Here is a 15,983-nt window from a genome sequence, read left to right on the forward strand (position 1 = left end):
GAGTTCCAGAATTATAATCTTCCCCCAACCCTCACATAATGTGGTGGGACAGTGACCTTAGGGTTGGGAAATGTGAATATTGTTTTCAGAAGCCATTTGAAACTTTTCTGGATGCTAAGCACAAAAATGGAAAGATACTTTAATTCCCACAATATGGATGATTGGCTGCAAAAGTTGATGGAATTAGCAGAGATGGCTAAATTGACTGTTTTAATTAAAGTAAAGAATACAATTAACCTTGTTTCTAGTTGCAAACTACTTCTGGACTTTATGCTTGAGGTAGAAAAAAAATCAAAGAAAAGCTTTGATTTTGGGTTTTGCTGATTAGATGGGACAAATGGCTAGTACATATAAAAGTTGAGGTTGTATGGTATTGCCTTATTTTACTGCACTAAAAAGAGTCAGAAGTCAATGCTATTCTTTTTGTTTCCCCTTTTACCCTACACTTTTTCCTCTTCCCATTTTTCTCCTCACTTTCCCATTATTTTCAAAAAAATTTGAATTTCACATTTTGATAAACTAATAAAACTTGCTTTAAACAAGGAGACTTCCCTGGATGATCCAGAAAGAATGCATTTGTTTGATCCAGAAAGAATGCATTTGTTTGATTTGATTGATTCGTTAAAAATCAAAATGTATCCGAACTTTTGCCAAAGAGAGAACAAAAAGAAAAGAAAATGGCTATAGGTAGTCCTTGTTTAGCGACCCCAATTCGATCTAGCAATCCAGCTGTTAAGCAAAGTAATTGCTAAGTGAAACCTCGACTGTGCTAAATATCTTATTTCAGTTTGCTTTTGCTTTACAGAGCTTTGAAGGTCATAAATGCGAGGATTTATCACAAAATTACTATCATTGTCATAACTGCGAAATGTCACTAAATGAGGCAGTTGCTTAATGAAGAGTCCATGTAAAGGTAAAGGTTCCCCTGCAGATGCATGCTAGTCATTTCCCGCTCTATGGGATGATTCTCATCTCCGTTTCTAAGCTGAAGAGCCAGTGCTGTCCTAAGATTTTTCTGTGGTCATGTGGCTGGCATGACTAAATGCCGAAGGCACACGGAATGTTGTTACCTTCCCACCAAAGTGGCCCCTATTTTTCTACTTGCATTTTTTACATGCTTTCGAACTGCTAGGTTGGCAGAAGCTGGGATAAGTAACAGGAGCTCACTCTGTTCAATTTAAAACAAAACAAAAGGATTTATTTAAAAAATCACTTGATATGAAAGAGGGGGAGTTGTGGCCAACCCATTCCACTCAGTGGTGGGTTGCCCCCGATTCAGACCGGTTCTATAGAACCAGTATTAAATCTGGCGGAAGTCCCGGATGTCATCATTGCGATCTGCGCATGCACAGAAGCTTGGTGCACGCGCGATCCCCTTGCGAACCAGTAGTGAAGGTAAGTAGAAACCACCTCTGACTCCACTCATGTGTAAGACAACCAGTTTCTACAATATGATCTTGAGTATATACAGTACCTACCATTTTCAAGGAGAACATCAAGAATTGCTTTGAAGCCCTGAGCTTCCTAGAGAAACAGAGGGCTTGTGGCATGAAATCAAAGGTGTTGTCAAGTATGATTGTGAGAAGAGACTGCCAAAGATCAAGAAACAGAAGAAAGAAAAATGGGTGTCAGGAACAAATCATGGAAATTGCCGAGAAGAAAAGAGAAGACACAGCCAAGAAAGACAAAGCTAGCAGGAAGAAATTTTAAAAAGAATTTCAGAAGGCTATCAGAAGAGACTAGAAGCAGCACTACAATGACAAGATAGACACCCTCTTTGAGGGAGGTTTATGAAATATAAATAAATAAATAAAAGTGAAGACACTGAAGATGGAAACTGGCATGCAAAAACAAACAAAATCCTCCAAATATCTCCAAACTTAGGATGCCAATGGACAGGTAGTAATGAATTCAAAGGAGATCAAACAAAGTTGAAAGGAGCTTATTGAAAGTCTACACAATAAGGATGACAACCTCCAAGATAGTTTAGAAGAATTCTCTTCTCACAAGGATGCCTACAACTGAAAGATTATGTTAGACCAGCATTCAGATCCTTATCAGGTCAGATGACTACAGAATTTAATGGGATATATTTATAGAAATAGGGCAAAAGGAATCTGTGGAGTTTCTAACCAAACTGTGTCAATAAATCTGAAGAATGGCATGATAGTCAAGAGTGGGGGAGGGAATCAACTTAATATTCATGCCCCCAAAAAGGAGACTTATCAGAATACGCAAAAGATTATACAATATATTGTTTTAATTTCACATGCTAAAAAAATAATGCTTAGGATTATCCAATATAGATTAGAGCCCTGCATGGAGAGGAAGATACCAGATCTTCCATCTGGGCTTTAGAAAAGGGGAAGGCAAAAGTTATATTATTGCTGATCCATGCTGGATAATTGAGAAAGAATAATAATGATGAGCCGTGGTGGTGCAGTGGTTAAAGTGTAGTACTGCAGGCTACTTCTGCTGACTGCTGGCTGCAGTTCGGCAGGTCAAATCTCATCAGGCTCAAGGTTGACTCAGATTTCCATCCTTCCGAGGTGGGTAAAATGAGGACCCAGATTGTTGGGGGCAATATGCTGACTCTGTAAACCACTTATATGGGGCTGTAAAGCACTGTAAAGCAGTATATAAGTCTAAATGCTATTGCTATAAACCCCAAGAAGTCAATAAGCGCTTCACTGATATGGGAAGGACTTTCACTGTGTCAATCATTTCAAACTGTGGAATGTCCTTGGGAAAATGAGAATCCTAGAACATCTCACTGTCCTCAGGCAAACCTTAGATATAAGTTATGAAGCCACTGTCCAGACGGAACATGGCAAAGCAGACTGACTGCAGATCAGCAAAGGAATTCAATGTATCTGCTTAGTATAAATGGAGGAAAGTTGGACTTTAAGAATGTGATTTTAAAACTGTAGGTAAAACATCAATAACCTGCACTATGCTGATGATATTACAGTGATTGCTGAAAATGTAGATGATTTACAAGGTCCAGCAATGAAAAATGGAGCGAATATTAAATATAAGAAAGCCAACTAATAATAACAGCTACAACCACTTACAAGGTAATTGTCAAGGATGTTGTTGCCTTTTAGGACCAACTATCACTTGTACTGTAAAAGAATATAGTAAGCCATCAAGAAATACACAACAAATTAGGGTACTAACTTCTGAAAAAGAAGATTTGGTGACTAAAAGAGATGGCCTATGAGATAATAAAAAAATCTAATGGAATACATAGGACTTTATCAGACAATTTCAAAACAATTACAATAAATGTTGGAAAGAAATAAAACAAGATGTTGAAATGTAGAAAAACTGAAAATTTTCTAAGCTGGGGTTTATCGTGACAATAAAAATGAATACATTACCTTAAACAGAATAAATATATAAAAATCAATCAACATATCAATTCAGCAATCTCACTCAAGGGACAAGCAATCAGGTTCAATTTATCATAGTTTGATCACACTACAGAAATATTAACTCTCTCGAGAAATCCATTAGTCTGGTAATAGCAATAGCACTTAGACTTGTATACCACTTCTTAGTGCTTTTACAGCCCTCTTTAAGTGGTTTAGAGAGTCAGCATATTGCCCCCAACAATCTGGGTCCTTATTTTACTGGCCTTAGAAGAAAGGAAGGCTGAGTCAACCTTGAGCCAGTCAAGGTTCAAACTCCTGCAGTGGAAGGCAGAGTAAGCCTGCAATACTGCATTCTAAAACCACTGCACCACCATGGTTGAAGGAAAGTAGAAGGAAAGAGGAAAAGATGACTAACAACAAGGTGGATGGGTGTAATTTGTAGAAGCAATGGGTACTCTTGAAAGAACTGAAGAACCAGGTTGAGGAAAGGGTATTTGTTATGTGATTGCTAAGAGTGAATGCCAACCTGATGAGATATAAAAATCAGATTACCTACCCTTGTTCTAGATCCTTTAAGGACATTATTCCATATATTTATACATTTACATATACATTCAGACTGTAGTAACGAATACATGAAAGTTGAACAGGCACAGTGAAAAAAATGGAGCTAATATTAAGTATAAGCAGAGCTTTGGTCAAGAACGGAATTGATTCTCTTCCTTAGCTAATGAAAAAAGGAAACAAAACCACTTTATCTTTCATTTTCACTAGGAAATGGAAAGCTTGGAAGAATGCTGAGATAAAATGTTAAAAACTAAATCAAGTAAGGAAAATCCCCAAAAGAAAGTTAAGATCAGCAGCTCTGCTCTTGTAACACACCCTAGGTGAGAAATGAATCTGTTTTCTAAGGTAATTAATTATACGAAACCATAATTAACCAAACAACTCGTGTTCATAATACACCCTAAGCCACACATAGATTCAGAAGGTTAAAGCCACTTGTGTTGGACCATCCACAAATAGTTAGGAAGTGATGCAAATTGTAACTAGTACAGTTACACAATGCTACTTTGTGGTAGGCTGAAGTAGGGTCCAGGAAACCAAGTACTAATCTCCATTCAAACATGGTTTTTCTCCTGCATGTTGGGTCTTTTATTTCCCTTTACCCTTATCCACTTCACAAAGCTACTATGGAGCCAAAAAAAAAAATACAACTGCTGCTGTGTCCCAATAAATGTCTCATATATATTTATATATAAATATAACATTTTTGCATATAGTGCAAGAAAACACTAGGAATACCATTGTTCAATGGATTTAGCTTCTGAGTGGCCTTTAAGGGCAGTATCGTACAGAGTGCATTGCAATAGTACAGATTTAATTAAAATGTACATAAGGAATGGCACCAAGTCCAGAAGAATTAGAAGCACATAACCACTTGGTTTTGTCAGGGCTGAGTTTAATCCTTTCCATCCTGATCCCAAAGTCCCCAAGACTTTGGAGACACGGCCTTGATAGCATTACCAACAGAGTGGCCCCTGCCCAGGGGTAAAATCCACTTACCTTTGCTACCAGTTCACAAATGGGAGTGCTTGTGCCACCTTCGGACACCTCTGCACATGTGCAGGACCTTCTGCGCATGTGCAGAGCATCAAAAACAGGATGTGATGACATCCAGGAGGGTGGGCGGAGCCTCCCGCTGCCGGTGCTACTGCTTCACCAGAGCCGGATAGATCCGGCTGCATTTCACCACTGCGCTTGCCCCTGCCCCATCTTTAAAACAGTGCAAACTGATGGAACTAAGGACGTATCCCTTCTCTGTTGTAATACCTGCCCTCAGCAGTGAAATCCACTTACCTTCACTACCAGTTCAGGAATGGGAGCGCCTCTTCTGCACATGCACAGTGGGTTAAAAATGGGACGTAATGATGTCCCTGCGGGTGGGTGGAGCCTTCCGCCACAGGTGCTACCGGTTCGTGTGAACCGGATAGATCCAGCTGGATTTCACTGCTGCCTGACCTCTAGAATTTATTCTCCAACCACAAAAAAGTTAGAGTATCCTGCCCCTGCTGTCCTTTAAAGGGGCCCTGAAGTCCTGACTCTTTCTCCAGGTGATGGGAGAGAGAAGTATGAGCCTTCTAAGGAAATTATACGAATGAGTTGGCTATGTTGGTTTTGAGATTATTAACTGCTCGCTCTTTTTTTACTGTAGTGTGTGTGCTTTTATTGTGTGCATGACTAAAGAATCATTATGAGTTGGGTGGGCTTATAAATCAGTAAATTAAGATCTGCTAGGAGAGCATGGGTGGGCCTGATGTTTAAGGTCCTCCTCAGCAGAATCGGATGGAGGATTCTGAAATGCAACCAGTTTACTAAGGGAAATAATGCAGTTATTTAATGCCAGTTAAAATGACCTAAAATTACCACTACAGGGTAGTCCTTGACTTACAACAGCTCATTTAGTTACAATGGCTGTGTGGCTTATGACTGTTTTTCACACTTACGACCATTGCAGCATCCCCTTGGGCACATGGTCAAAACTCAGATGCTTGGCAACAGGCAAGTATTTATCATGGTTGCAGTGTCCCGGGGTCATGGAATCACCTTCTACGACCTTTTGACAAGCAAAGTCAGATTCCTTTAACAACCAAGTAACAACTGTGGCAAGAAAGGTTGTAAACTGGGAAGAACACTCACTTAGCAACTGATTCACTTAGCAATCTAAATTTGGGGTTCAATTATGGTCAAGGATTAGCTGTACTGTACTACTCTTTTCTATTTCAAGTCAGACCTTGTTTGTAGCTTGACGAGCAGACGCAGCTCACAGAAACAATGTGAAGTGAGGCAAAGAATGCAACACTTTTACTTGGCTTTGTAGAAGAATTGGCCACACCGCTTCATGAAGCAACTTCCGATGGCGCCCTTTACCCCAAACACCACTGAAGTAAAACAACTCTTTGATACTTTGAGTCACACTACCAAATATGTATATTATACAGCCGTGATGGCGAACCTATGGCATGCGCGCCACAGGTGGCACAGCTAGCCATATCAGTGGGCACATGAGCTCAGCCCCGGCGTGCCAGCCAGCTGATTTTCAGGTCTTCTGGGCCCACATGAAATAGGGAACAGGCTGTTTCCTGCCTCCGGAGGCCTCGGAGGTGGGGGAGGCCTGTTTTTCTCTCTCACTGGCTCCACAGCCTCTCCAGAGTCTGGTGGGGGAGAAACTGACCTCTGCCCCGGAGGTCTTCCAGAGGCCAAAAACAGCTTATCTGTCAACTTCCAGTCCCACCGGAAGTTGGCAAATGGGCCATTTTAGGCATCTGGAGGACTTCCGGGATGTGGGGAAGGCTGTTTTCAGCCTCCTCAGACTCCTAGAGAGGCCCTGGAAAACAGCAAAAAAACTGGCCTTCCGGTCCCACCGGAAGTTGGCAAACAGGCCGTTTTCGGCCTCCGGAGGACCTCTGGGGGTGGGGAAAGCTGTTTTTGCACCACCACCACCACCCAGACTCCTAGAAAGGCTCTGAAGCCAGATGAGAGAGAAAAATGGGGCCTACTGGGCCATCGCGGGGGGGCGGGTGTCGTGTGCACAGGGGATGTGCATAGAATAATGGACGCATGACCCCCACCCCACCACCGTCCTCCTGGCACGCAATGGCAAAAAGGTTAGCCATCACTGCTATACAGTATACCAGTGGCCCCCAACCTTTTGGGCATCGGGACTGGTTCTGTGGTTTTTCCGTGAGGTGGCCTGCATCCTGCGGATGTGGCTTTGCTTGTTTGCATGGCCCGATTTCTGGCATGCCGCGGATGCCGCGGATGGTGCCACTCTAGGGACCAAGGGTTGGGTAGCTCTGCTATATAAAATTAAGGGACCTCATTCTCCTTCTCCCAGCCGTTCCTCTTTCCCTTCTACAACCCCACTATAGGAACACAGCAGAAAACCTGTTGTGACCCAGGTTCCTGGACCCGGACTCCCGGACTCGGATGATTCAGAAAGTGAGGGAGAAGACCTGGCCAGCCCTGCTTCTCTTGAGCCCTTTCCCTCCCTGGCACCCACTCAAAGGGAGGAGGAGGGGCCGGCACAGCCTGATTCCATGGAGCCTCCTTCTGATTTGGCAACGCCCCAAGAACAGTTTTGGAGTGATGCAAGATTACGTAGACGTGATCGCCGTGCGCAGCAGCGGAAGAGTTGGGACAAAGCCAAGTCATAATTGTCATGCAGTGACATCTGCAGAGACTATAAATAGGAGGCGGGACTTCCTGGTTTTTTGTCTTGGACAAAGTAATGAGTTGGCGCGAGCTAATGAATTGGCGCGAGCTAACTGTTTCAATGGAGGGAAGAATATATTCGTGAGTAATTCTGGCCTTATCTATAATTTCCTCGTTATCTCCAGAAACTTGGCAGGCCCGTGGGTAGACGTGGCCAGGACATGTATCTATGTAAATAAAAGGAAAAAAGGAAGGCCTCTGACGGACTCTTTGCTGGGAGTATTGGGGGAAGGGAAACAGAACAAAACCCTTCTCAAAAAAGATAATTTAATATGAGATTTCCTTTTTTTTTTATCCTTCATTCACGTAGAGACAGAAGATTAAACGTTGTTAACGTCATCACCCACACAAGATTTGCATTGCACATGGGTGGATGATATAAATAATATATAAACATAAACATAAACATAATATATGTTATGTTTATATATATATAAACATATATAAACATATATACACATACATGTTCATACATATATAAAACCAAAGTGATTATGCTCACATTCCCTATATACAAAGCAGTCTAGAAACAGGAATTCTCTCCTATTCTCCAAGTAATAAAGAAAAATAATAAAGTGCAAGGATTCACCCCCTTTTCCTACTTTGCCTATCATGATTTTTGCCTTGGATTCTTTCAAACGTACCTAATGTGCTAGATTGGTTTCAAGCAGATGACTGCAATACGCAATGATTAAAGGGGGTGGGGTTCAGAGGTCAATAGCTTCTGAGCCTCTTGTTTAATCAGAGAAGACCAGGTTATGATAGCAAAGCATTTGCTGTAAAGCTGGAGGCTTAATCACTGAAACCTTTCCAGTAGGAGTAATGTTAGGCTTCTGGTGAATTTGGAGAGCTACGTTTGAAACTTCTTGACATGCTGATGGCCCAGACACTCCGGTTTCTGTGCGGTGCTATTTTTACAATTTAATCCATCAGCAAAAATCAGATATTGTTGAATCCCAGCACTGATTTTGAAGCAAGGCTACTCACTTATAAGGGGGGGGGTTATACGTTTTCGTGACTGAATGGGCATTGGCAAAGGTGCTTCTCAGACTCTCTACCTGGATCGAAGGACCAGATATAAATAAGCTTAACAACCAGGGGTTTGTTGATGCTAGACTGCTCTTCTCATGACTGTGAGATTCTATGCACACGTTTTAAATCTATGTTCCATAAGTGCACCAATCCATGGTGCCGATTAGCCTATGAATCCTTTCTGACCGACTCGTCTCATCTCTTTTAGTGAGCAACAGAATACAGAGAAACACACACCAGTGGCTAGAAGGATGTCACTGTCTCTCTTTCAAATGGCAATCAAGGTACAATACAGCTTGCAATGTGATATGACCTGAAGAGCAGACCCCCAAAAGAAGGCATGGCGGGGACAAGGCAATGGACCGTAGCTTGGATGCCTGGCTGTCAATCAGGATACAAAAGAAAGCCAGAGAAAGTGCTGTATTTATTGTTGTTGCCTCCGTGGGCTTTGCCTCCGTCCAGTTTGACGTAGACTTCGTCTCCCGAGTCCAGGTGGAGCACTACACTGTTGCTGGCGTAGTCATAATTCTGGTCCGCATCCTGAGCAATGGCACTGGCACGCACCTGCAAAGCACAACAGGCCAAGAAGGAAGAGGGGTTCAGATCTCTGTCCTGTAAATCCCCCAAACCATCATTGCACAGCTCACCCACCCCCCTCTTTTCCCTGCCACCAGGGTTTTTAGTTATAGTAAAACCACAATAAAATCACCATAACACGGACCCATAGAATTGCAATGGGATCGATGTTAGGATTTGATATCTAAGGGACCTAACCATCTAACTGCTTCTGGTATGGCTGTGGTGAGATCCTCCCAGGTGTCTTGAAATTTCCTGAGGGGACATTCTTGAACTATAGGTGTTGTAGCTTCTTCCGCTGCACCGCAGTGGCATTGCAGGCTCTCAGCCATTCCCCCCTTAAAGGGCTTTGCCTTTCTGACATGTCCTGTCCTGATTCTGTTCAGCTGGCTCCATGTTTTTTGCGGAGACTGCATTCCTCAAAAAGTGGTTTTGTTGGATTTGTGTGATCTGTTTGGTTGTGGTTATTGAAAGTCGCCCATCTTAATCACCCAAAGATGCTTTTTCAAGAGGCAACTGGACTTCCTGGTTTTTCTTTGAAGACATTTCACTTCTCATCCAGAAACTTTCTTCAGCTCCAGAAAGTCCAGTTGCCTCTTGAAAAAGCACCTTTGGGAAAAGCATGACCTGGACGACTGAGAATCTCCATAGACATTTAGCGGTGCACTTCGGGATGAACACCCTTAAAATGGTGTGGGAGTATGGAAACATCTTAATCACCATTTTTCCATCTAGATTGTAAGACTGTGGTATATTATTCCAAGCTGGTTTCCTAGATTTAAGCCTGGTGAAAGATAGAGTCTAATATTTTATAATATGTATTGGAAGAGCTCTAGGCATCCATGGCATGTTTATCTTGCCATGGGCTCTTAGAGATGCCATCACTCCTTATATGCAAGTCCTGTTAAGTAAACCCAGGGGTTCTTTTCTCCAGTTGCCAATGATCAGTAAGCCAGTGATATGTTCTAGCATATCAAATTTAAAGGATGCTCAAACAAAGCCTAAAGTGTTTGAACAAGACCCCCCCAAAATGGTTCCTAAGTTGAAAAGACAAAGTTCCAGAGCTACCCATTTGCATCAGATTGCTTTAAACTGCTCCTCCTTTGATATTAATCTCTACCTTTGTCTCCTGCTCACATCTATTTCATCTCCATCGTAGCCTCCCCCCCACCCACCCCCGCTTTTGACTCCTTTTTATCTTCCAGCCAACTGTTTCTTAGGTTTTGCTCCTTGTTCATTCCTATTAATAATCATCTCCATCATGCATACATATTCTTTTTTGTCTCTTAATCAGCCTTCTGAAAAAGAACACTGAATGTGACAGTAGAAGACATACAGTTTAACCTCTTCTCAGAGAAGAAATTTTTTCACTTGTCCTTTTGCAACCCATCCTGGCTGTTTTGACTTTTTCCTTCCTTCCCTCATACGTTCAATCCATTCAGTTCATTTCCTAATTAAACATTACTTACTTTGAAGAGGTATTGTGTAAGGTTTATTTTAAAGGTTTCTTGCTGCTTTATCCAATCATCCTATTTTTGAGAAATCATCATAATGCAAAAGATGATACCCCACTTTTATATACCTTTATGCACAAATTAGTTGTAGCTTTCACTCCTCGGAGCAAAGTTAGAGACAGATGTGTTTTGTTTTGCTTTGTTTTGCTAATTCCAGGGCAATTCCTTAGTTAACCTTTTGCTTCTTTAGTTTAAACTGTTACATTTCTTTTACAATTATGCAAAAATCCAATACCATTGTAGCAGTAATAGGGTGAAAGTACTTATCTTTTTAGCCTTTTCTATAACCAGCTTAATTGTGCATGAAATCAATTGTTGGACTCCACATCCAATTGCTTTTTCTTGATCTTCTCTCTTGTGCCTTTTATTCTCCTCCTTCCTTTATAACCAGCTTCATCATTACTTTTCAGTCCCCCAAATTTCATTCTCTACACCTCCCCGAGTGCACACAAGTACCCACCCACCACAACTGATCAATGCCCCAAGCCATTAGGTGATGAATTATCTTTCCTCCCCCAAAATTAATGCAATCTGCACCCCCTAATTTCCATCATCCTGCAAAACCTAATCTAATCTAGTCTTCCTAATGCTAAAAGAAGCTATCATAAAAGTGTCACAGCAAGTATCTGAATGGATTCACATAATAATCTCCAGAGGAGTCACATTTCTGTAGGGGCTAACCACATCTATATAGGACTCTTTGTTATCTAACACTCTGTGTGTGAGAGGGGTGGGGGAGAGAGAGAGAGAGAAGGAAAAATATGTGCCTTGATTTCTAGCAACTGCCTGGACAGATCTATCTTCTTGTTGTTTTGACATTTTTGGAAATTCTTGCCTTCTTCCTAGGGCTAAAACTGACTAGAACACCCAATCTCCAAGTTTCTCATGTCTTTAACCACTGTCCCAAACTGACTCTACTAATTACTGTCTGCTAAATCATGGTCAGAAACAACTGTAATTTATTAGATGAATACAGCAGGGATTTTCCTTTTGGCTCCAGGCAATACACAAACAGTGTATGCACAAACCTGAGCCTGAGAGTTTGAGGATGAGTTTTATTTATTGTTACACCATAATCTACACATACTCCCTACCCCGTGGGCTTTAGGGAGCTATCCATGGTACTGGAAAAGAATTTGTAGGAACCTGCCACCAAAACAGGTAAAGCCATAGAATAAACTACAGGTGTAGAGGTTTGTAGGACATGACTGAAAACAGTGGGAATATCTTTTTTCCTCATCCTCTATACTGAAAGGATTTGGGAGTTAAAAAAACAAGATGATGGCATTTTGCCATTTTTGGGTCAAAGAAACATGCGTACAATCATGCATAAACGTGTGTATTCTGTGTGTCTAAACTGTGTATACATACATACAACACACACACATACAAACACACTCCATATCAAAATCTTACAAATAATAATCCAGGATATTATACTACACAAAAGGAGAAGATAGTGGCCATGGGAGAAAGAAATCTTATGACAATAACAGTCAGATTGGTAAAGTTCATCAAGAAGCACTAAAACTGTTACAATCAGCATTTTTAGGGTCTCCCATGACTAAGAGATAATGTCTTATTTTAAAACAGAGAATATTATGATGACATTAGCAGAGCTGTGATGTCAGAGACAGTTCAATTAGTGCAACAATATTTTTATTCTTTGTTCATAACCTTAGCAACTACAGTGGAGAGGTATATTGCTCTCATACTATTTGTACTATATGGGCATGATGGTTAATATTTATTGATATCTGTATCCACCCTGATTTCACTGTAACCCCATTACAAAGCTTGTGGCCATCAACACACAAATCCAGAAATTAATTTTTAACCACATAGAAACTCTAATATTAAAAATGTTCGGACCTCAGGGATCACTAAATTCATAATTTTAAATCCCTTGGACCACTAATATGATCTGCTTAATGACCAGCTGGGTGGGTATGGCTAGGTGGTCATGTGACTGGGTGGGCATGATCAACTTGATGTCACTCACATTGAAGGGCACCTCGCTGGCCTCTACTCGCCCCTCCCCTCCTACCCACTCCTCCCCTGCCTGCCCGGGCTCCTTAGGGCCCCAACAGGAAGCAGTTGTTGGAGCTAAGCAGCCGCCATGAGAAAGAGTTGGCAAAACAGCTGGCTCAGTTCAAATTGGATCTGACCGAGAAGGAGGCTCAGCAGAAGCACCTCACTGAGGGCTAGGAGCATAGGCTTTCCAAGCAGAGAAAGACTGCAGTACTGCAAGGCCAGGTACTGGCGCCTGGAGGCTCAGCGGGCTGAGATGGTCAGCCAGTTCCAGGCCATGATGCAGTCCCAGTGAAATAAGGTCCTCCGGCTCTTCGCCACCAGCAACACTTCCCTCCAGCCTTTGCCCAAAGCCCCACACCAGTGTACATAAAAGAAAAGATACCTTCATCAAGGTACAACATTTACAACACAATTGATGGTCAATAAGTTCTTAAGAAGTTGTGGGTTTTTAAGAACACATTGGACAACTATTTGTCTGAAATGTAGGGTTTCCTGCTTGAGCAAGGGTTGAACTAGAAGACCTCCAAGGTCTGTTCCAACTCTGTTATTCTTTTATTCTGACAGATGTCTCCAATGGGTTTAGAGTTCTTGGAGACAAGAGAACACCATCTCCACCCAAATTGTGGTCAGAGCCTTAAAGGACCCTGGGTTACATATTTCCTTTCTAATCACTTTTGGAAATTGATTATTAATTGTTTTTCAGATATTAGGAATCTTTGTAACAACAAATTTTTATAATATTAGGTGAATGCAGAGTGCAGAGTGCAGAGAAGAGCAACAAAGATGATTGGTGGACTCAGAGATAGAACATATAAACAGTTGCTGGAACTGGGTATGTCTAGTCTTATGAAAAGAAGGACTGGGGTGACCTGATAGCAGTGTTCCAATATTTCAAGGGCTGCCACAAAGAAGAGGGAGTCAAACTATTCTCCAAAGCACCTAAGGGTGGAACAAAAAGCAATGGATAGAAACTAATCAAGGAGAGATGCAACTTAGAACTAAGGAGAAATTTCCTGACAGTTAGAACAATTAATCAGTGGAACAACTTGCCTCCAGAAGTTGTAAATGCTCCAACACTGGAAGTTTTTTAGAAAATGTTGGATAACCATTTTTCTGAAGTGGTGTAGGGTTTCCTGCCTGGGCAGGGGGTTGGACTAGAAGACCTCCAAGGTCCCTTCCAACTCTCTTATTCTATTCTATACTATTCTAATCCTTCCCATGAGAAAATGCTGTTTTTTTTTAATTCTAACACAAACACACAAAAGAATGGACATTGAAGGTTGGAACTGATTATATTTAAAGGAAAAGAACACTTAAATTTGATTTACTAATGCCCAGCAAAGCAAAGTAATTTAACATTGGAGGATATTTGTGAACAATAGAACAAAAAGTTCATTTTAAGAATGTCTGCCACTATAGATAAATTATAATGGAAGATGATATGGAAGAACTAATTTTGAAGGTGGATTTAAAAATGACAGACTATAAGAAATATATGAAAAGTTACTACACAGGATAAGCAAATGAAACAGACTAGTAGCATAGTAATTAAAAGAGAGATATACAAATAATAAACCAAAAGGATAACTTTTCCTTTTTGGATTTGCCAAAAAGACTTGTTAAATTTTTAAATAATTTTATGAGATGTATAAAGATGTATAAATTAAAAGAAATCAAATTCAAGGATATTATTTGAAGTTATTAAATATTATGTTCATTAAAATTAAAAGGAAGAAATTATAGTTGGTTTATTTGATCAAGGTTAAAATAGATATGTTGGTCTCTCTGGTACTCTTTAATGGTCTTTTACTGACATCAGAACTGAACAAAAAGGCTTTAAGGGTTTGTTTATGAGATATTGGAGAAGAGATAATTTGTGGTATTTTAAGAGAAGGTGGTAAGTTGTTAAAAGGGGGTGTGATGAAGGGGGGAATCGTTTCTTTATATATTTCTTTTCTTCACTATATATTCTTATTTTTTCTTTTAATTCTATTTTTTTTCTTTTTTTTTTCCTGCACTTCCTAATTTTTCTTTTTTTCTTTTAGTTTTTCAGTTTGTATCTTTAGTTTTAATTATTGTACAAAATAAAAGCCACAGCATCAGCCTGTCTCTCCACACATTATTCACCTGCACTCTTCTACAAATAGTAATAAATGAGCCATCCATCACGCTCTCTCTCACAGGGTTGCTGTAATGGAAGTAAAATGGAGAAACCTGTGTACTATAAGTTGCCTTGAATTACAAGAGAAAAGGCAGAATATTAAACAAATAGGGATTTGCCAACATCCCAATATGTGATTTTTCTCACAACTAGGGACATGGCACAGTAGAGCCATAGACATCTTATAATCATAGTGATCTTTTCAGGAATCCTAAATATTACTATGTTTACATTACTATATTACTTCTAAATGTTACTACTAGAATAAGATACATCCATTAATGAATGGATATATTTGGGGAGCAAATGTAACATCTGCTCCAGACTTTGCTGATTCTTAACTGGATATATAACTGCCTGTTAGATAAAAAATTGTATCTCGGGTGGAATCACGAAATATCTCACCTCCCTTCCAATCCGCCCCTCCCCAATCCTGCTCTCTTGCTTGTTTTTGCATGCATGACATGGATATTAAACCATAAACATTCATTGATCAAACATCCCTAAGTCTTAAGTGCCACATTTTGGTAGAAAGGATTCTCTGCTAAAGGATTTTTTCCTTCCCTGATGTGAGTATGCCTCCATCCCTAACTTAGAGGTAAGACCTGAACGAGCAAAAGTCTCTATGAAAGAGCCTAAATGACTTTCTCCACTGATGAGTTCAACTGTTTTCCTTCCAGTCTTGAATCAGCAGAAATGACATCAGCTTCAGGGTTTCTGTTGTCAGTTCCCATCCTCTATTAATGTCTCTGACTTCTCTCCAAGGTAAAGTGTGACAAAGCCTTACAGATTTTGCATATCTTGCTCCTATCCTTGGACAGTGTTTGCAATGGGGGAAAAAGTACTTCATCATCGATTTGGTTAAGCCTGATTCATCATTGGGCTACAGACAAGATGAAGGCAGTGACTGCAGAATACTTCAGGGGGATAAAAGATGTTTGCCAGGGTGTGTTTGTGCCTCAGTTAGGTGCAAACAGGGAACAATCTTTTTCTCTAAATTCACAAATCTAAAAG

The 15,983-nt window shown here is 40.6% G+C and overlaps 1 protein-coding gene across 2 annotated transcripts in view; it reads right to left on the reverse strand.

The window, feature by feature from the left end:
• Positions 1 to 9,067: 9,067 nt before the first annotated feature.
• Positions 9,068 to 15,983, reverse strand: part of C1QL2 (complement C1q like 2) — a 9,549-nt gene continuing 2,633 nt past the window's right edge. For both annotated transcript variants that reach the window (XM_058165359.1, XM_058165358.1), the window contains one exon: positions 9,068 to 9,248. In XM_058165359.1, the coding sequence (XP_058021342.1) occupies positions 9,069 to 9,248 (180 nt within the window). In that variant the 3' untranslated portion in view covers position 9,068. The remainder of the gene's footprint in view (positions 9,249 to 15,983) is intronic.

The sequence above is a fragment of the Ahaetulla prasina genome, chromosome 1 (assembly GCF_028640845.1).
Source record: "Ahaetulla prasina isolate Xishuangbanna chromosome 1, ASM2864084v1, whole genome shotgun sequence".
NCBI classification, from domain to species: domain Eukaryota; kingdom Metazoa; phylum Chordata; class Lepidosauria; order Squamata; family Colubridae; genus Ahaetulla; species Ahaetulla prasina.